Consider the following 20259-nt stretch of genomic DNA (forward strand, 5'->3'; position numbering starts at 1 on the left):
GTACAGATAGAGCGCTCATCTCGTTCTGCGCAAGCGCAGAGACGCGACCAGGAGGGGGCGTGAGAGAGTGCAAGAGAATGTGGAAGCCCTGACGCGCTGGCGAGCGGGAGCTAGGTCGCTAGCCTAGACGCCTGCGCCTTGGCCCTCCGGCTCCGCGCGCGGCGGGCGGGTGCCCTGTGCGCCTGCGCAGTAGGCGGCGGCGGCGGCAGGGGGAGGTGGAGGCCGTGGAGCGGCAGCGGCAGCAGCGGGTCCCGGGACTGAGGCAGCAGCGGGGGCGCCGGCGTGCGGAAGCTGAGGTGACGAAGGCGGCGGCGGCGGCGGCGGCCGTTTCCCTCACGGTGGCGGAGACCAAGGCAGCGGCGGCGGCGGACGGGGAGCGGCCCGGCCCCGGCCCCCTGCTCGTCGGCTGTAGCAGGGCCGCCGTGGGGCCGGCCCGGCTCCCGCCCCCCGCGGCTCCCCCTCCGGCTCCTCCTCCTGGGAGACGCCGGGGGCCCGGCCCGGCCCGCACTCAGGGCTCTGTTTCAGCTGCTGCCGGGGCAGTCGGAGGTGGTGGCGGCGCCATGGGCGGCCTGGCCTCTGGGGGGGATGTGGAGCCGGGACTGCCCGTCGAGGTGCGGGGCTCCAACGGGGCCTTCTACAAGGTGAGACGGCGCGTCGACCCGGGACACACTCCTCAGCCCCCTCCCCCAGCCGAGGCAGGGAAGAGTGCAGCGGGATCGAGTTTCTGGAGCTTAGTCCTGACCCTTCGAACCTTCGACCCACGTTCCCACTCGAAACCCTCCTGGGGAGATCGTGGGAGTTAACCCTCGTGCTTTTATTTTTGAGCCCGCTATTACACCTGCTTTTATCCTCAGCTGAAGGCATGAACATCAGGTCATTACTATGCGTGGATGGGAGCCCTGGAGAAACCCCTTTTCTTAGCTTCTAATCGACTTTTCTTGTTTTTTAGTGTAGGAGATACTTCAGCTTTTAATCACATCTCCCCTACAGCCCAAGCACATGGAGGATTCCCTTTCTTTTCCTACATGACCCCCTTGTGAAGGTCCACTGTGCCATATTAGGTCTTCGGTCTTCAGGGAGGCTTCTTTGCCTACTGGCTCTAGAACCATTTGCTCAACTTTCATCTTACATTCCTGTTCCCAGTCTGACAAGAAATGGTCAGAACCCATTTGTTACTTTAGCATCTTTGGCCTCAGGTTTTATCAGCCAGACAGCCAGCCATTTAGTGGATTTGTTGGACAAGTCTGTCACCCACCACACCTTTATACCAAAGCCAGCTCTCCAGGGATGGATTCGTGTTTTATCTCTTTGACTCCAGATGTATTTAGGTCATTCCTATATCTTCTTGGTAAGTTTAAACCTCACCATCTCTAAAAGGCCATCTCCACATGCTTCTGTTCTTCTGATTTCTGCTTGTTGACAGTCTTTTTGGAAAGAAAAAAGTAGCTTTCAGAATTGCTTATTTCAGCTTTTTCTTTGTCCAAGATTTGATTCCTGTGAACTTTTTTGAGGGGTGTGGTTGGGACAAGATTCCCTGGCTGGACTTGAACTCTTCTGTACTCCTTCCTCAGCCTAGGGTTACAGTTCTGGGATTATAGATTGAGCCACCATGCCAGACCAGAACTTTTGTTTTTTCTTTCTATCCATTATCCACCCCATCTTCTGTATCTGAGTCCATTCTGGATCCCCTTCACCCCTAATTTAGATTCAGACTGATTCTTCTCACCCCCCAGGTATTTTCTTCATCTGATCTTGTGGGGTTCTGACCCTCTTCTGCATTTTTTTGGATGGAATTGTCCTGGAAATTTTGGTTCCTCTCTTACTCCTTTCATTCTGGAGAAGAAGAATTTTCATAGCATTAGATGGGAGATGAGATTCCTTTTTCCTTCATGTTTCTTCTGGTTGTCTGTCCCCCTACCCTAGTAGAACTTTCTACTTCCTCATGCCCTTGGAAGTAACTTTGACTACTATGAAATTGTATCTTTTTGTAGCTGAAAAGGGACTTGGGTCTGCCCTGCCTCTGTAGGTGTTTCCTACCCCCACTTCAATTGACCCGTTAGTTACCCACTGTGAAGGCCATGGCATTTTCCCCTTTTCTGATCACGTTCTTTACCCAGTGCCTATGGGTACACATATCTCCTAGCTTTAATTTAGCCTCTCAATTAAGTCTTGGTACTTTTGTACTTCTGTGGATCCTCATTGATGTCCACCTATCTATCCTTTGTATAGCTGAAGAAGGCTCCCTGTCACTTTCCTAACTCTTGGTACTTTTTTTCTTACTAGAAGAATGTCTTTGTACATTTCTGTTTTCTGTAGCAAAAGTCTCTTAATTCCTTTTGGGCTCTGATGGGGCTCTGGGGCTCCTTTCCCCCACTTTTGTATTACCTTTGTTAAAAGTGTCCTCAGGCTGGGTATGGTGGTGCCTACTCTAATCCTAGGACTTGGAAGACTGAAGTAGGATTGTTGAAGTTCAAAACTAGTGTGGGGAATGAAATCAGACTGAAAAAACAACCCAAATGAAACCAAAAAGTACTCTATAAGTTGTTCTATTTTTCTTGATATGTTAGCCTTCATCTGTATCCTTCTCACCCCAAAATGTTAAATTCCAAGAAAAGTGATACATATATATATATCATATTTTTCTTTTCCTTTTTTTTTTTTTTTCTTTGCTTGTTTGATTTTTGGGGACAGGATTTCTCTTTGTAGCTTTGGCTGCCCTGAACTCAAACTCACTGAGATAGGTTTGCCTTTGTTGAGTGCTGGGATTAAAAGCAGCATCTACAACCACTCCTAGTTTGAAAAGTGATTCTTCAATTGAGTGTGAGATCAAGATAAGATATTTGCTTTTGGTTTAAGGAAGCATGGAAGCCATGCATAGCTGGGACATGGGACAGATCAGTGCTCAGTTCAAATTAACTGTATGAAGTGGTTTCGAAGGGACATGTTTTCTGTTACACATATGGGTAGCAAACAGAAAGTCTCTTTTGACTTTTGTCATTTTATCCTATGGGCCTATGGGCCATAGCAGTGATAGATTTGAGTGAAGCAGAGACAGGATTCTTTGATAGTATAGAGTTAACAGTTGAATAAAAGCCAAATAACATAGATTTTGTGTTCTGGCCACTTCACTTTCTGCTCCATGACTGAATAAAAGACAATTCCCTAAAATTAGACTAATCTTTTTTAAACTCAGTGTACTGTAGATACTTTCGTATTCCAAGTTGATTAATATTCATGACTCAGCAAACTTTGATGTGAGTAAGGGAGTGTTAATCTGTCTTTTAGATCTTTTTAAGTTTGGGGAGATCCCTTTCTCCTTTCAAAAAACTGTGTTTTACTTTGATTTTTTTTCCTAGGGCCTATAGATACCAGATTTGAGGTCTAAGTTATTTTAGAACTATCCTCTCAAACTTTCCTTTTCTGTCAGGATGATATGTTTTGTTTTTTTTTTTTTTTTTTTTTTTTTTTTCGGAGCTGGGGACCGAACCCAGGGCCTTGCGCTCGCTAGGCAAGCGCTCTACCGCTGAGCTAAATCCCCAACCCGATATGTTTTGTTTTAAGGTGAGTTTCAGGTGGCTTGGGCTTTTAGCTGGGGATGACCTTGAACTCTTGGTTTTACTGGCTTCATTTCCCAAGTGCTGGGATTACAGGTACACACCACCAACCCCAACTTCATAATGTGTTTTAATTCTTTTTTGTCTGTGTTTTTGGGAGGAAGTTTCATAATAGTTCAAGCTCGAGCTTATGATTCTCCTAGCTCTTCCTCCTACTGACTAGAATTTTATGGGTCGGTGCCATCTCACCTGGCATTACTTTCATTCTTTAAGTTGTCCTTTTTTCACATGAAATCCATTTTTCTGCTGTAGTCAATCTTATTTTCTGTACCTTGTCTGGGTTTCTTTTTCTTCTGAGACAGAATTTCCTCTGTGTGACTTCTCTGGAAGTCACTCTAGGTTAGGCTGGCCTTGGAAGGTGTGGGCCGCCACCACCCTATAAGACGGGTCTTGCTTGTGTGTACCTGGAGCCTGTTTTGTTGACCATGCTAAGCGTGAACTTGAGGTCTCTCATCGTAGCCTTCCACATGCTAGGCAAGTATCCTTCCACTGAAGTGCGTCCAGGCAGCCCACTTCGAGTCTCTTCCTTTTTTCCTTCCCCTTTCTCCCTTTTTCATGTTTTTTTTTTTTTTTTTAAAGATTTATTCATTTATTATATATAAGTACATTGTAGCTGTTTTCAGAAACACCAGAAGAGGGTGTCAGATCTCTTTACAGATGGTTGTGAGCCACCATGTGGTTGCTGGGAATTGAACTCAGGACCTCTGGAAGAGTAGTCGAGTGCTCTTAACCACTGAGCCATCTCTCCAGCCCTCCCTTTTTCATCTTTAAAAACATTTCTCGGGTTGGGGATTTAGCTCAGTGGTTAGAGCGCTTGCCTAGGAAGTGCAAGGCCTTGGGTTCGGTCCCCAGCTCCGAAAAAAAAGAACCAAAAAAAAAAACAAAAACAAAAAACATTTCTCCCCATATGGAGACAGGATTTTTATACTTTGATAGCTCAGGCTGGTCTGTATCTTAGCATATAGCCTAAGCTGACCTCCAATTCTCAGATCCTCCTGCCTCAGGCTCCCACTAAACAGCCAAAGTAGGTTGTATCTGGAGCAAAATTCAGGTTTAGATTTTCCCATTATAAGGAAAGAATAGTATAGCAAGTGGTGATTGACCAGATCTATGAGGTGGAAGTTGTGTATTCTCCAGAACATTATTGGTACATTTTCTCCTAAGTTCTGCTACTATCCTAGTTATTGTGCTCAGGGTTGGTCCTTGAATACTGTTAGCCTTTTGAAGCATCTGGCTTTCTTACTGCTTTTGATGTTGTGGATTGAATCAGGGCTTTATACTTGCTGGACACACCACCACACTGAACTATATGTTCCACCCGAAACTACCATGTCTGTCTATCTGTCTATCTATCTAGTCTAGTCTATCTAGTCTTTTTCAGGATAGGGTTTCTCAGTAGCCCTGGCCATCCTAGAACTCACTCCATAGACCAGACTGGCTTGGTTAGAGATCTGCTTGCCTCTGCCTCTGAGTGTTGGGATTAAAGGTGTGGGACACCACCATGTGCCAAACCTACCTACCTTCCTTCCTTCTCTTTTCTTTCTTTCATTCTTTCTTCCTCTCTTTCCATCTATCCATCCATCCTGGGTAGCCTGAACTTGTGATATAGACTGGTCTCAAATTTAAAAAGATTCATCTGCCCCTATTCTCAAATCCTGGGACTAAGAACTCTCTAAACTGTCTCCGTTTTTATCAAAAACAAAACAAAAAAAATCCCAGAAAGTACAAACTGATGTTTAGTAATCAAAAGCAACTTTGGGACTGGGAATGTAATGCAGTTAATAAAGCATGCATAAAACATATCTAAATGGAAAATAGAAATCTTGGGCCAGGGTAAAGGTATCTGCTATCAAGCCCATAGACCTGAGTTTGATCCCAAGACCCACATGGTGGAAGAGAGCCTACTTTAATAGGCTGTCCTCTGACATCCACTCACGTGGGAAAAGCATGCATGTGTTCACACACACATACCCATATACAGTGTGTAACTTGAAACACAGAAGGGGGCTGAGGAGATGGTTCAGCATTGACTATCCTTCCAGACGACCCAGGTTCAATATCCAGCACCCACATGACAGCTCACAATTGTTCGTAACTCCAAAATCTGACATCCTCAAATACACACATGCAGGCAAAACACCACTGCATGAATGAGTGAAGGAACAAACAAATATTTTCTTTAAAAAAAAACCACTATCGGTCCCCAGCTCTGAAAAAAAGAAAAAAGAGAAAAAGAAGAAGAAGAAAAAAAACAAAAACACTAATACATTTTTTAGAAGACATAGGAGAACTTGTGGCTTTGGATTCCAACATCTTAGCCATGAAACCAGAGCATACTTTGTAAAATGCAGATGATGATGATGAAGAGGAGGAGGAGGAGGAATTGGACTTTGTCAAAATTAGAAATCTGTGTGAAAAATAGGGAGAGAAGACAACAGCTGAAACTGTAGGTTGAATATTCAGTTTAGGCCTTCTTTTTTTTTTTTTTTTCTTTTTTCTTTTTTTCGGAGCTGGGGACCGAACGCTCGCTAGGCAAGCACTCTACCGCTGAGCTAAATCCCCAACCCCCAGTTTAGGCCTTCTTAGGAAAGAGAAAGTTAACTATTCAATGATTCCTATTGTCATGATCTCAAGATTGAGGGCAGAACTATGACATCTTTTTTTTCTGGAGCTGAGGATGGAACCCAGGGCCTTGCGCTTGCTAGGCAAGGGCTCTACCACTGAGCTAAATCCCCAACTCCCTATGACATCTTTTAAATTGTAGCTTTCTTTTATAAACTGATTATTTTGAACTTCTCCAGTGTGTCCTAGTTAGTCTCCAAGGTCTCAGGCCTTTGGGTACTAAGTCTTCCAGGTCTCTAGGGATTAGACCCTTCTCCCTCTCAGCAGTCCTGATCTCTTCTAGGTGTTCTAGTGCAGTCCTTCACTGTTTTATGGGATATTCCTGGCCTTGCTGAGAGTTGCTAGTGACTTAATTGAAGTCTGGCAAGTTGCTTAGCTCTCCTGGAGCAGACAGGGAGGTAATGGGCCCCAGTAGACAACCAGCTTCTGGGCTGTTCTGGTGCAGGTTTTACTTTGAGCCTATTCCACGTTCTTTCTAGATTCTGTCCATATCATTTCCTTTCTCGTTATTTACATTCTTTTCCATAACAGTCTTTCTGGCTGTGTTTAGTCTGCTCACATCTCCAGCTAAAACTCTTTGTTGTTGTTGTTGTTGTTTTTCTTTTTTTTTTTTTTTTTTTTTCGGGCTGGGGACCAAACCCAGGGCCTTTTGCTTGCTGGTAAGCGTTCTACCACTGAGCTAAATCCCCAACCCCCTCTTTTTGTTGTTGTTGTTGTTTTTCCTTTAAAACTCTTAATTTTAAAGGTTTCTGATATTTCTTTCCTGATGGCTAATGTAGTGATAAAAATGTATTTTCATTTATGTTTTTAAAATTTTTTCCTAGGGCTTTGTTAAGGATGTCCATGAAGACTCTGTCACTATCTTCTTTGAAAACAAGTAAGACCTTGGAATAGACAAGTTCACTGGGTCCTAAAAGGAGGGTGAAAAAAGTAGACTGCTAAGTTATGAGGCCTGCAATTGGTGGCAGAGAGCTGAGGATTTGGACCGGGATTCCAAGGCAGGAAGAAGGAAAAAAAAGAGAGCAGATAGCTTGGTGGGAGTTTTGGTCACTTGATAGTTTGTAGCAAGGGATAAAAGACCACTGTGGGGTTGGGGATTTAGCTCAGTGATAGAGCGCTTGCCTAGCAAGCGCAAGGCCCTGGGTTCGGTCCCCAGCTCCGAAAAAAAAAGAAAAGAAAAAAAAAAAAAAAAAAAAGACCACTGTGGAAAAGGGTCTGCTGTTTTGGCTCTTTTTTTTTTTTTTTTTTTTCCCGGAGCTGGGGACCGAACCCAGGGCCTTGCGCTTCCTAGGTAAGCGCTCTACCACTGAGCTAAATCCCCAGCCCCCTGTTTTGGCTCTTTACTGGGAAGAATAAAAGTGGTCTAGGCAAGGGAGCAGCCCTCTTGTGAAGAAGTGGACAATTACATCAATCTGAATAGCTTTCATGTCACTGTCTTGTAGCTGGCAGAGTGAGAGACAGATTCCCTTTGGGGATGTCCGACTACCACCTCCAGCTGACTACAATAAGGAGATCACAGAAGGAGATGAAGTAGAGGTAAGGACTATGAGGTTCTCCTTTCCAGTGTTAGTTTGCTTTATTAGGAGTCTTAGTTTTGTACTTACTGATTTTGTTCTTTCCTTTTCTGAACCACCATATCTAGTCATATAGTCAATGTAGTAAAATACATCAGTGCCTTTCCATCTTGGCTATAACCTGAGGGCACCATCTAAAATGGGGTCTGCTTCATTTGCGATAAATCCACTTAAAATCTAGCTCCTACAGTTCATATATATGTGCATGCATGCGTATGTACAAGAGAGACAGACAGACAGACAGAAATTCCTGGGGATTAAAGCCCAGGTCTTGGACATGTGAGGCAAGCATTGTACCACTGAAATATATCCCCAATCCCGGTTTCAATACTTGGAAGCCTGAGGGAGGAGAATCACTTAAGCCCAAAAGTTTGTGATATTCTAGTAAATGTAGTGAGATCTCTGTCTATCTACCTACCCCCCCCTCAAGATTTATGCATGAGTACAGTGTCAATGTCTTCAGACATATCAGAAGAGGGCATCAGATCCCATTCCAGATGGTTGTGAGCCACCGTGTGGTTGCTGGGAATTGAACTTGGGACCTCTGGAAGAGCAATTAATGCTCTTACCCACTGAGCCATCTCTCCAGCCCGAGATCTCCTCCATCTCTATCTTTTTTTTTCCTTAGTGTGAATTATTTTGTGTGTATGTGTCTGTGTTTGAGGGGCATGAGTGTGCCACAGATCATGATTGGTAATCATGACCACCATGAGGTCTGGAACTTGAACTTGGGTCATGGTGCTTGGAGAGCTCTTGACCACTGAGCAAAAAAAAAAAAAAAAAAAGAAACAAAACTCAGTGACCCCATACTCTCAGTATCTCCTTACTCATTTCCTTTTTGTGGGTTCAGGAATGCTTCTCAGGTATCTGGATGCTTTCTCCAATTCTTGACGCTATCCAATTCTGGATAGTCTTCAATGCCATTCCCTTTTATTTTTAACTTTTTCAGGTCTATTCGAGAGCCAATGAACAGGAACCTTGTGGTTGGTGGCTGGCCCGGGTGCGGATGATGAAGGGAGATGTGAGTGACCGAAGCCTTTTGAGGGGGGAGTTTCTGAAACTCTTCTTTTGTTCATGAAAGGTAGTGGGTGGATGCTCAGGTCATACACATTCTCTTTCCTTTCCACCAGTTCTATGTCATTGAGTATGCTGCCTGTGATGCTACCTACAATGAGATTGTCACTCTGGAGCGACTTCGGCCAGTCAATCCCAATCCCCTTGCAACCAAAGGCAGCTTCTTCAAGGTTACCATGGCTGTGCCTGAGGATCTTAGAGAGGCGTGAGTGTTGGCGAAGTTGGGAATTGGAGACTCTCTACAGTGCCAGCCACTGTCCTCATTTCCCCCAGGCCTCCCATTCTACTCTGCTTTGCTCATCCCCTGGCCCAATGAGGACAGTTTTGCATGATAGGCCCACAGTCCTTCCACTTTTCATCTTTCTTTGTCTCTCTGTTTGTCTGTCTTTTGTTTGTTTTGAGATGGCCTCACTACATGCTCTGGTTGGCTTAAAACTGTGTAAACCAGGCTGGCCTGGCAGTCACAGAGATCCACCTACCTGTGCCTCCCAAGTGCTCTGCACCACTGTGCCTTCCTGTTATTATTTTAAGAAATAATTTTCTTTTCTTTCTTTCTTTCTTTCATTTTTTTTTTTTTTCCTGGTGTAGGGGACCGAACCCAGGGCCTTGTACTTGCTAGGCAAGCGCTCTACCTCTGAGTTAAATCTCCAACCCCAAGAAATAATTTTCTTAAGCCCTGTGTTTTTCAACAGGGGTTCTGCCTCTCTTGTCTCCTTCCTGAGCTGCTTACTGCCCCGTCCTGAGCACTTTACTTTTTATCTGCAGCTGCTCCAATGAAAATGTCCATAAAGAGTTCAAGAAAGCACTGGGAGCCAACTGCATCTTCCTCAACATCACAGACAGTGAGCTCTTCATTCTGGTGAGTTCTCAGACGTGAGTTAACATAGACCTCAGCAACAGTCTTTCCTTTTTCCTATTTAAACTTTGGGGAAAGTGGATGTGTGGCTGCTGGACTATGTTCACCCTACTTTATTGCTTCTGACCCTTCTGGAACCGTAGCCTTGCCTTTCCTTAATTTACCTTATGTATGACTTTTTTTTTCTTTTTCTTTTCTTCAGACCTGGGGACCGAACCCAGGGCCTTGCACTTGCTAGGCAAGCGCTCTACCACTGAGCTAAATCCCCAACCGTTATGTATGACTTTTAATTTATTCCTTTTCCTTTTTTTTCTTATGCTAGAGATTAAACCATGATTTTCACACACCTATATGCTCTAGACAGGTGCCCTGTCATTTAGGTGTTGTTGCCCAGGCCTTGGATATATCTGGATATGTGTGTATATACATATTTGCATGTGTCTGGGTTGGAAACCCTAAAGTGTTGGTTTCACAATACACATTACAAGGCAGTGTATCTTCACCTACCCAGGGCTAGCCAGCTCTTGGGGATCCCTGTCCCCGCCTTCTCCATGCATCTCATAACCACTGCTAATTCCAGGTCCAGAGCACTGGACACCCTCTTCTGGTCTTTGCACTTAGGTGCACATAGCATATTCACACACAAAGAGATGTACATAAATCTTTTTTTTCTTTTTGTCATTGGGTTTTTGTTATTTTGTTTTTTTGTTTTTGAGACAAGATCTTACTATGTAGTTTTGGTTGTCCTGGACCTCAAAACTCAAAAGATCCACTTGCCTCTACATTCCAAGGGCTGAGATTGAAGGCATGCACAACTACCTGTCTGCCTGCTATAAATGTTTAAAAATGAAAACAACAAACTCATCTTTACTTGCTTCTTATTGTCAAATGACTTCTGTCTGTCAGTATTTAGCTATTCAGTTTCTATGTGACTAACAATGGTTTTCTTCTTTTGTTTCCTTTGAGACAAGTTTACTCTTCTTGTTTACTCTTGGCTGGCCTGTTACTCACTAAAGCTGCCCTTGAGTTTGTGACACTTTTCCTGCTTTACCTTCCCTAGTTTTGAGATAGGCATGACCACCTTTTTTTCCCCTTTTTTCTATTTTTTCTTTTAAGAATATATACATCATTTTCTGTAGGTCAGAAGAGGTCACCAGATGTCATAGGTTGAACTCAGGACCTCTGGAAGAGCAGTCAGTGCTCTTAACCACTGAGCCATCTCTTCAGCCCATGCTACCACCTTATTTTAAACTTCATTTCTTGCCAGGTGGTGATGGTGTACGCCTTTAATCCCAACACTCAGGAAGCAGGCAGAGGCAGGCGGATCTCTGTGAGTTCAAGGCCAGCCTGGTCTACAGAGAGTTCCAGGACAGCCACGGCTACACAGGGAAAACCCTGTCTTGAAAAACAAACAAAAATCCAACTTCATTTCTTGACACCTGCCCTTTTTCAGGGACTCTGACATTCTGATGCCAAGTCCCTAATGCTTCCCTGGTGTGTATTTTGCTTTTTTTTTTTTTTTTTAATTTATTTTTATTTTATGTGTGTTGCTGGTTTGCCTAGATGTGTGTCTGCGTGAGGGTGTCCGATCTGTGGGAATTGAAGTTACAGACAAGTGAACTGCCATGTAGGTGCTTAGAATTGCACCTAGCTCCTCTGCCAAAGCAGTCAGTTCTCTTAACCTCTAAAGCCACTTGTCTTAGGGGTTCCGTCTCTGAGCCATGTATTTTGCTTTTATACGTCCTGTTCATCATTCCTCAGTCAACCACAGAAGCCCCTGTGAAGAGGGCATCTTTGCTGGGTGACATGCATTTCCGAAGCCTTCGTACCAAATTGCTGCTCATGTCCCGCAATGAAGAAGCTACTAAGCACCTAGAGGTAAGTTTTGGCTGCTGTTTCTCATAATAATAATAAAAATGTTCTTTCCTTTTTCTTTTCCTTTTGTTTTTGAAACACATACACAAAAGCTGCTAGGCCATTAATCCTGGGTGGCTATTTTATCTCATAATTTTCAGAGGACAGTATTCTATCATGGTTTTGGTATGGTTTTAAAAAGTTTGATTTTGTTTCTGTTGTAGGTTTTTGTTTTTGAGATGGTTCTCTGTATAGCCCTGACTGTCCTAGAACTCAAAAGAAATCCACATATCTCTGACCCTGGAGTGCTGAGATTAATGGCATGTACTACCACTGCCCAGCAATGTTGCTTTGTAACAGGGTCTCACTGGTCTCCTGGCCTAGAATTCTTAGGGTTTTACTGCTGAGAACAGACACCATGACCAAGGCAACTCTTACAAGGACAAAATTTAACTGGGGCTGGCTTCCAGGTTTAGAGGTTCAGTCCATTATCATCAAGGCTGGAACATGGCAGTGTCCAGGCAGACATGGTGCAGGGGGAGCTGAGAGTTCATCTTCATCTGAAGGCTTCTAGTGGAGGAAAGACTGGCTTTCAGGCAGCTAGGAAGAAGCCCACGACATAACCACTCCAAGCAAGACTACACTTCTAAATTTTTTTTTCCCCCCTAGAGCTGGGGACCAAACCCAGGGCCTTGTGCTTGCTAAGCAAGCGCTCTACCACGCTAAATCCCCAACCCCAAGGCTACACTTCTAATAGGGTGGCCACTCCCTGTCCGAGCATATACAAACTATCACATTTCCACTCCCTGGCCCCATAGGCTTGTTCAAACACATGAGTCTTTGGGGGTCATACCTACACATAGCATAATAAAAGATACATTTAGGGGGTTGGGGGATTTAGCTCAGTGGAAGAGCGCTTGCCTAGCAAGCGCAAGGCCCTGGGTTCAGTCCCCACCTCCGAAAAAAAAAAATACATTTAGTCCAACTTCCAGAGTCCCCATAGTCTATAGCAGTCTCAACAGTGTTAAAAGTCCAAAGTTCAAGGTCTCTTCTGAGATTTATCCACTCACTTAACCTTAATCTCCAAAGAAAGACAGGAAATGAGCCAGGCAAACTCCAAATCCTGCATCTCCATGTCTGATGTCAATGTGGTCTTCAGATCTTCAACTCCTTTTTCATCTTTGTTGACTGCAACAAACTTCTTTCTCCTGGGCTGGTTCCACTCCCTGTTAGCAGCTTTCCTCAGTAGACATCCCATGGCTCTGGCTCTCCAACGCCCCATCCATTACCAAGTACAGCTTTGAGGTACAACCTTGGCTATCTCTAGAACATAGCTTCTTTGTGCTCTCAGAAAACACTCCCCAGAAGATTTCACCTCAGTGATGCTGGTCTCCTATTTATTTATTTTATTCATTCATTCATTCAAAGTACACTGTAGCTAGGTAGCTTGCTTGCTTCTTTCTTTCTCTTTCTTTCTTTCAAGTACACTGTAGCTGTCTTCAGACACGCCAGAAGAGGGCATCAGATCCCATTACAGATGGTTGTGACCACCATGTGGTTGCTGGAATTTGAACTCAGGACCTCTGGAAGAATAACTAATGCTCTTAACCATTGAGCCATCTCTCTGGCCTAGTGCTGGTCTCTTCTTAGTCACCTCTAATTTCTTAGTTCTAGCTAACCAGCATCAATTTCCCAGTAGTTTCCTCTTGACTACAAAGCCAGATACATATGACTGAAGTTGCCAAAGTTCTGCTGCTTGCTGGGGCTGAAACATGGCCCCCTTGTTCTGTTACATCATCACCATCATCAGCTTTCGGTTTTCTAACTTTTTTTTTTTTTTTTTTAAAGATTTATTTATGGGGTTGGGGGTTTAGCTCAGTGGTAGAGCGCTTGCCTAGCAAGCACAAGGCCCTGGGTTCGGTCCCCAGCTCCGGAAAAAAGAAAAGAAAAAAAAAAAAAGATTTATTTATTATATATAAGTACACTGTAGCTGTCTTCAGACACACCAGGAGAGGACATCGGATCCCATTACAGATGGTTGAGCCACCATGTGGTTGCTGGGAATTGAACTCAGGACCTCTGGAAGAGTAGTCAGTGCTCTTAACCACTGAGCCATCTCTCCAGCCCAGGTTTTCTTTTTTTTTTTTTTTGAAGTTAGAAAAGTCTTTTAAGCAGCCCAGGTTTTCTAACTCCTTGACTGCCTAGCTTGGCTGTCCTGGAACTTGCTCTGTAGATTGATCTTGAACTCAGATCTCCTGGGATTAAAGGCGTGTACCACCATGCCTGAACCTAAACTTAGCTGGGGTGGGATCTTGTCCCAAGGTCACCCACTCCCTTAATTCAGTTTAATATCTGAGAACGCAGGATTCAGCTTCATTTCACTTTCTGGTGCCTCTTTAATACTTGAACCATTTATATTTTTCCTTTCTCAGCTTGCTATGGCTTGTTTAAAATGCTCTTCATGAGACTTAGCCAGAGAAGTCTATGATGGGAGTTTCTGAGATTGTCAACGAAATTAATCTGATTCTCTTCACCTAAGCCTCATTAAGGCCTTTCAAAGGCAATAAGTAGCCACATTCTTTGCTAAAGTACCATAAAACCAGTCTCTAGGGCATATATGGAAATTCTCCACTGAAACCTCTTAGTTTCGGCCCAATTCAAATCACTCTCAGTAATAAAGTCTTCCATATTCCTACTAGGATAGCCCATTAAACCCTATATAAAGCATTGTACTGCTTTCCAAATCCAAAGTCCCCAAATCCACGTTCTTCCAAACAAAAGCATGGTCAGGCCTATCATAGCAATAGCCCAGTCCTTGGGACCAACTTATGTCTTTTTTTTTTTTTTTCTTTTTCTTTTTTTTTTTTTTTTTTTTTTTTTTTTTTAAGATTTTTATTTATTTTTTATGTGAGTGCACTGTAGAGTGAGTACACTGTAGCTGTCTTCAGACAACCAGAAGACAGGTTTCGGATACCATTACAGATGGTTGTGATCCACCATGTGGTTGCTGGGAATTGAACTCAGGACCTCTGGAAGAGCAGTCAGAACTTTTAACCACTGAGCCATCTCTCCAGCCGCCCCCCCCCATCCCCCAACTTATGTCTTAATTAGGGTTTTACTGCTGTGAACAGATACCATGACCAAGACAACTCTTATAAGGACAACATTTAACTGGGGCTGGCTTACAGGTTTAGACTCAGTCCATTATCATTAAGGCCAGAGCATGGTGCAGGAGGAGCTGAGAGTTCTACATCTTCATCTGAAGGCAGAATACTGACTTCAGGCAGCTAGGATGAGGGTATTGAAGCCTATGCCCACAGTGACACAACTACTCCAACAAGGCTACACTTCCTAATAGTGCCACTCCCTGGCCCAAGCATATACAAACCATTGAGGGTAGCCTCAAACTCAAAGGAGTTGCCTGGCTCTGCTTCTCAAATGCAGGCATGGACCGTCTTGCCTGGCTGCCTTTTACTTTTTTATTTTTCCTTCATCGTTTCACTTTTCTGAGTGTGCCTTGGCTGTCCTGAAACACCAATCCAACTGTCTCTGCCTCCAGAATGCTGGATTCAAAGGCATGTGCCACACCACTGGCTGGTTTTGTTTTAAGATAGACTTGCTTCAGACGTCAAACTTTTTTTATGTAGCCAAAAGTGACATTTAATTTTTGATCCTTTTGCCTCCCTCCATCGTCCTGGTGTTGGAATTGCAGGTGTGGCTACTACATCTGCTTTTTTGTATTGTTGAAGATCTTACCCAGATCTTCCTGCATGCTGAGCAAACATTCTTTTTTTTTTTTTTTTTTTTTACGGAGCTGAGGACCGAACCCAGGGCCTTGAGCTTGCTAAGCAAGCGCTCTACCACTGAGCTAAATCCCCAACCCCCTGAGCAAACATTCTATCTGCTGAACTACATTCATAGCCCACAAGTTGTTTTCCCCCCACTCTGGGCCTAGGATGGAACAGAGACTGTTGCTTGCTAGGCAAGTGTCCCTCTATTGAGTGAGCCTGGAGCATGTAGTTCTTGAACACGGTGTACATTCATGCAGGAAAACATGCATGTACATAACCACTTTGATGTCACCTCTGTCTAACCCTCTTGCTAGTCTTTTTTTTTAAAGCAGAATAAACTGAAAAGAGAACTCCTGAGAGTGGAAGGGCTCAGAAGAGGAATCATTTTTACTAATTTGAGAGTTAGTAGGCCAGCTGTAAGGACTTGTCAGATGGTAGACCATAGGCACAGTGTGTGTCTTGTTAAGGATATTCAACTGCCCTCATTACAGTCCTCACTGCCCACAAGCCCTAGCATTTAAAGGTACCTGAAGTTTCCAGGGAGGTCTTAGTGGCTAAGCAGACTACTGGTGGTTCTGGTTTTCTTTCATAATATTTTTCCCCTCAACACATTTAAATTATACAAAAGATTAGGTACCTGGGACATGTGTTCTGAGATTTCACCACCAGGATCTCAACAGTGCCTTTTCGTTTCAGACAAGTAAGCAATTGGCAGCAGCATTCCAAGAGGAGTTTACAGTTCGAGAGGACCTGATGGGTCTGGCAATTGGGACTCACGGTGCCAACATCCAGCAGGCTCGAAAAGTGCCAGGAGTGACTGCCATTGAGTTGGGTGAAGAGACCTGCACTTTCCGAATCTATGGGGAGGTCAGCAAAAGATTGGACTATTGGGGTCCTTTGGGGAGCAGAGGGGATCGAGGCTAAGGTGGAAAGCAAATCTGACATTATGGTGACCTTCCTGCCTGACTTTGGTGACAGCAGGGGAGATCCAGATTCTGTTTTTAGTTTACTCTTTCTATAGACGCCAGAGGCATGCAGACAGGCTCGAAGCTACCTTGAATTTTCTGAGGACTCTGTACAAGTGCCCAGGAACCTGGTTGGTGAGTTTGAGTGTGTGTATAAAAGGAATAAAGTTAGTGCCCAGATGGCAGAGTTTTGAAAACAGTTTTGGCCATGTAACTAGGATTGATGTCACTTTGGATGTAAAGACAGAATAAATAGTCTGACATGCCAGTGAGAAAGGGGATAATAGTAGGGTTTGTAGCATTTTTGTCCCGTGGAAAGTTTGAGATTCCTAGAATCAGGAGAATGAATTATGTGCATATGTAGAGAAATTAGGAAGCCTAATTCCTTCTTTCTCCATTTAGGCAAAGTGATTGGAAAGAACGGGAAAGTGATTCAGGAGATTGTGGATAAGTCTGGTGTGGTGCGGGTTCGTGTGGAAGGTGATAACGACAAGAAGAACCCCAGGGAGGAGGTACAGTTTGGTGGGGGCTGGGGACTGGTGGAGTATGGGATACAGGACCTTTTGTTTGCCTAGTATACTGTGATCCTGTCCTTCTGAGGGGTGGGCTTAGCATTTCAGTCATTTTCTTTTGGATTCTCTTCTTTTTTTGAACAGGGCTCATTCGGTAGCCCTGGCTTGCCTGGAACTTACTTTATGAACTAGGCTAGCCTTAAATCAGTTCATAGAGAACTGCCCATCTCTGCCTCCCCAGTGTTGGGACTAAAAATGTGTATCACCATGCCTGGCTTTATTTAGTGGGATGGGGAAGGTGGCATTTTTGAGGCAGTCTAATGTGGCTTAGGTTGGGCTTGAACTTTACTTACTGAGTAGCTGAGGGTGGCTTTATGTTGTGCTGTTACTACTTGTTTCCCAAGTGCTAAGATTATTGCCATCGCCTGACTTAATCTTCCTGTTGGTCTTTTCTCCAGGGAATGGTTCCCTTCATATTTGTTGGCACCCGAGAGAATATCAGCAATGCCCAGGCACTGCTAGAGTATCACCTCTCCTACCTGCAGGTACCCAGACCAGAAACCTGGGAGAAGGACAAACTGGGGTGGCAGGGAAGTCATGGACTTCTAGTCCATAATCTTTGGGACTGTCCTGCCTGGTTTGTGTGTTTTTAGAACAGGACCATTGGTAGATATTTTGGCTCTGGGACTGTATCCCAAATGTTCTTTTTAAGTTTATGTCTTCCTAAGCCTAAGTCTCGAAAGCTTAGCAGCACAGGACCAGGGTTGGGGATTTAGCTCAGAGGTAGAGTGCTTGCCTAGCGAGCGCAAGGCCCTGGGTTCGGTCCCCAGCTCCGAAAAAAAGAGAAAAAAAAAAAAAAAAAGGCAGCACAGGACCATCTGATGGGGTAGAGACACATGGAGGAAGGAGACTGTCTACTCTTAATTCTCCTATGCTGTCTTCCATCTTTCCAACCAGGAGGTTGAACAGCTTCGCTTGGAGAGACTGCAAATTGATGAACAGCTTCGGCAGATTGGGCTAGGCTTTCGCCCTCCTGGGAGTGGACGGGGTGGCAGTGGTGGTGGCAGTGACAAGGCGGGCTATACCACAGACGAGAGCTCCTCCTCTTCCCTGCACACGACCAGAACCTATGGGGGCAGCTATGGGGGCCGGGGCCGGGGCCGGAGGACTGGTGGTCCTGCCTATGGTGAGACAGCTGTGCGGGCAGTGAAGGAGGTGGGTGGGAACTTGAGGACAGCAGTGAAATGACTGACGGGGGTCCTTGTGAGTGATAGGAAGAATTCTAGTTTGGATGTGGTGGTTCAACTCCTATTACCAGCACCACACCAGTGCCTCTGAATAAGTCCTCCTGTGTTCTTCAGGCCCCAGCTCAGACCCCTCCACAGCTTCTGAGACAGAGTCAGAAAAGAGAGAGGAGTCTAATCGAGCAGGACCTGGTGACAGAGATCCCCCAAGCCGTGGAGAAGAAAGCAGGAGGCGGCCAATTGGGGGCCGGGGAAGGGGACCCCCACCTGTTCCCCGGCCTACCTCAAGATACAACTCGTCATCTATTAGCTCAGGTATCAGAGAGCTGGGGTCATGTATGTGGGCCCAAAGGAGGAAATTGTGGCCACCTGACTCTCCAGCGTCTTCCTTTTTTTCACCAGTGCTAAAGGATCCAGACAGCAACCCTTACAGCCTATTGGACACATCTGAACCAGAGCCTCCAGTTGATTCAGAACCTGGTGAACCTCCTCCAGCAAGTGCCCGTCGTCGCCGTTCCCGCCGCCGCCGTACTGATGAAGACAGGACTGTCATGGACGGAGGCCTGGAGTCTGACGGTCCTAACGTGACAGAGAATGGCCTGGGTGAGCAGCGAGCCTGGGGGTTCTTGGAGGCATGAGAACGAAGGAGGAATGAGAGGGTAGGTGCATGTTTGATTTTTCTTTACTCCACAGAAGATGAATCAAGACCCCAGAGACGTAATCGCAGCCGCCGCCGCCGTAATCGTGGTAACCGGACTGATGGGTCCATCAGCGGAGACCGCCAACCAGGTCAGCTGACATACAGAGTTGGAGCCTCTGGAGCTAAGATGAGATGCCTCATTCGCTGGGAAAACCAGGGTTGGATTCCGTGGGAACCATGGGACCCCCGAGTTCTGAAGGTCTTGATCCTGTCTTTCCTAGTGACTGTGGCTGACTACATCTCACGGGCAGAGTCTCAGAGCCGCCAGCGGCCACCTCTGGAGCGCACAAAACCCTCAGAGGATTCTCTTTCAGGACAGAAGGTAGATAATCAAGATACGGCTCACCCCACTTTTTAAGTTTGGGAAAGGGACACAGAAAACTTTGCAAAGAAATATTTGAGTTGTGAATTGGCTGTTTCTGGTGGAGTTTGGGTTAAGCTGAGGGTAGAGCAGAGCCGGCACAAACAGAAAACAAAGCTACTGGGAGATTAGGGAACTGGTCTCCAGCCATGTCTGCAGTGGGATGGAATGCCTACACCTGGTATACTCATGAAGTGCTTTCTGTTTTCCTCCTTGCTTCCTCTGTAGGGTGACTCTGTCAGCAAGCTTCCCAAGGGCCCCTCAGAGAATGGGGAGCTCTCTGCCCCATTGGAGTTGGGTAGTTTGGTGAATGGGGTTTCATAAAACCTCCAGTCCACATCCCTCCTTTCTCCATCTCGCTTGCTGCCCACCACCATGGCCCTCATGGGTCCAACTGACCTGCGCTGGAGCTGCTCTTATCTACGGGGGAGGGGGGTGGCACAGCAGCTTGGGTCCCCCCCAACCTCCAGGAGCTAGTGGAGGGGTGTGTAACAGGGTCATACCCCCTCCCTCTTGTCCACCCTACCCCCAGGGTGAGGGGAGCCTCCCCTTCCCTATCAGACTGGATGTGCCTTTATCCTCTAATGCCCCAACCTCTGAACACCCCCATTCTCCGCCTGTTGGTGGGGGTGCTCCTTGACCCACCCAGATTTGACAGTTCAGGGGGGCTCCCCTGCTATCCCTCCTCCCATCCTGTACCCCCTATTTCTGGGGCCTCATCACTGTGGAAGACGGGGATAGTGAGGGTATTTGTGGGTGGGAGGCATGGGGAAGGTTTTGGAATAGAACCAGGGGTGTGTATGAAGGGGGTTGACAAGGTCTCCCAGGGAGTTGGGAAATAACCTTGTCTGGTGGATGAGAAGGCGTATTTATTTTTCACTGTACAGTATTTAAAAAGAGAATAAAAAAAATCCAAATGGCTTTGTGTTTCCCATGTTGCCTTTGTCTCCAGTCTGGGCTGTTTGAATGTCTAGGACTGACCTGCACTGGTCCCTGGCTGTTGTTCTATATCCTTTATTATTAGCTCCTCATTCTGTGTCAGGAAGATGATATTCTGGGAATTGCTGCATCCTTAATTCTCCATGGCCAGAG

The 20259-nt window shown here is 45.4% G+C and overlaps 1 protein-coding gene across 2 annotated transcripts; it reads left to right on the forward strand.

The window, feature by feature from the left end:
• The first annotated feature begins 211 nt into the window (after positions 1-211).
• Fxr2 (FMR1 autosomal homolog 2) lies at positions 212-20101 on the forward strand. Of its 2 annotated transcripts, none has more exons than XM_032912059.1 (17): positions 212-641; positions 7061-7113; positions 7657-7772; positions 8760-8831; positions 8941-9089; positions 9650-9743; positions 11502-11618; positions 16082-16252; positions 16407-16485; positions 16753-16862; positions 17321-17407; positions 17820-18048; positions 18224-18421; positions 18509-18709; positions 18800-18895; positions 19028-19128; positions 19396-20101. In XM_032912059.1, exons 1-17 carry the CDS (start codon positions 586-588, stop codon positions 19489-19491), a joined length of 2025 nt encoding a protein of 674 aa, XP_032767950.1. In that variant the 5' UTR covers positions 212-585; the 3' UTR covers positions 19492-20101. The 2 variants fall into 2 exon arrangements, with proteins under 2 accessions (XP_032767950.1, XP_032767949.1); XM_032912058.1 differs by having other exon boundaries at positions 7679-7772; positions 19396-20088.
• Positions 20102-20259: the final 158 nt, after the last annotated feature.

The sequence above is a fragment of the Rattus rattus genome, chromosome 9, assembly GCF_011064425.1.
Source record: "Rattus rattus isolate New Zealand chromosome 9, Rrattus_CSIRO_v1, whole genome shotgun sequence".
Taxonomy (NCBI): Eukaryota; Metazoa; Chordata; class Mammalia; order Rodentia; family Muridae; genus Rattus; species Rattus rattus.

Bases quoted from the DNA above. Each gene is read 5' to 3' on its own strand.
- Fxr2 (XM_032912058.1), top strand. From the start codon at position 561: ATGGGCGGCCTGGCCTCTGGGGGGGATGTGGAGCCGGGACTGCCCGTC. The intron at 7,114-7,678 runs GTAAGACCTTGG...ACTGTCTTGTAG, and splicing joins ACTATCTTCTTTGAAAACAA to CTGGCAGAGTGAGAGACAGA. The intron at 16,486-16,752 runs GTGAGTTTGAGT...TTCTCCATTTAG, and splicing joins AGTGCCCAGGAACCTGGTTG to GCAAAGTGATTGGAAAGAAC.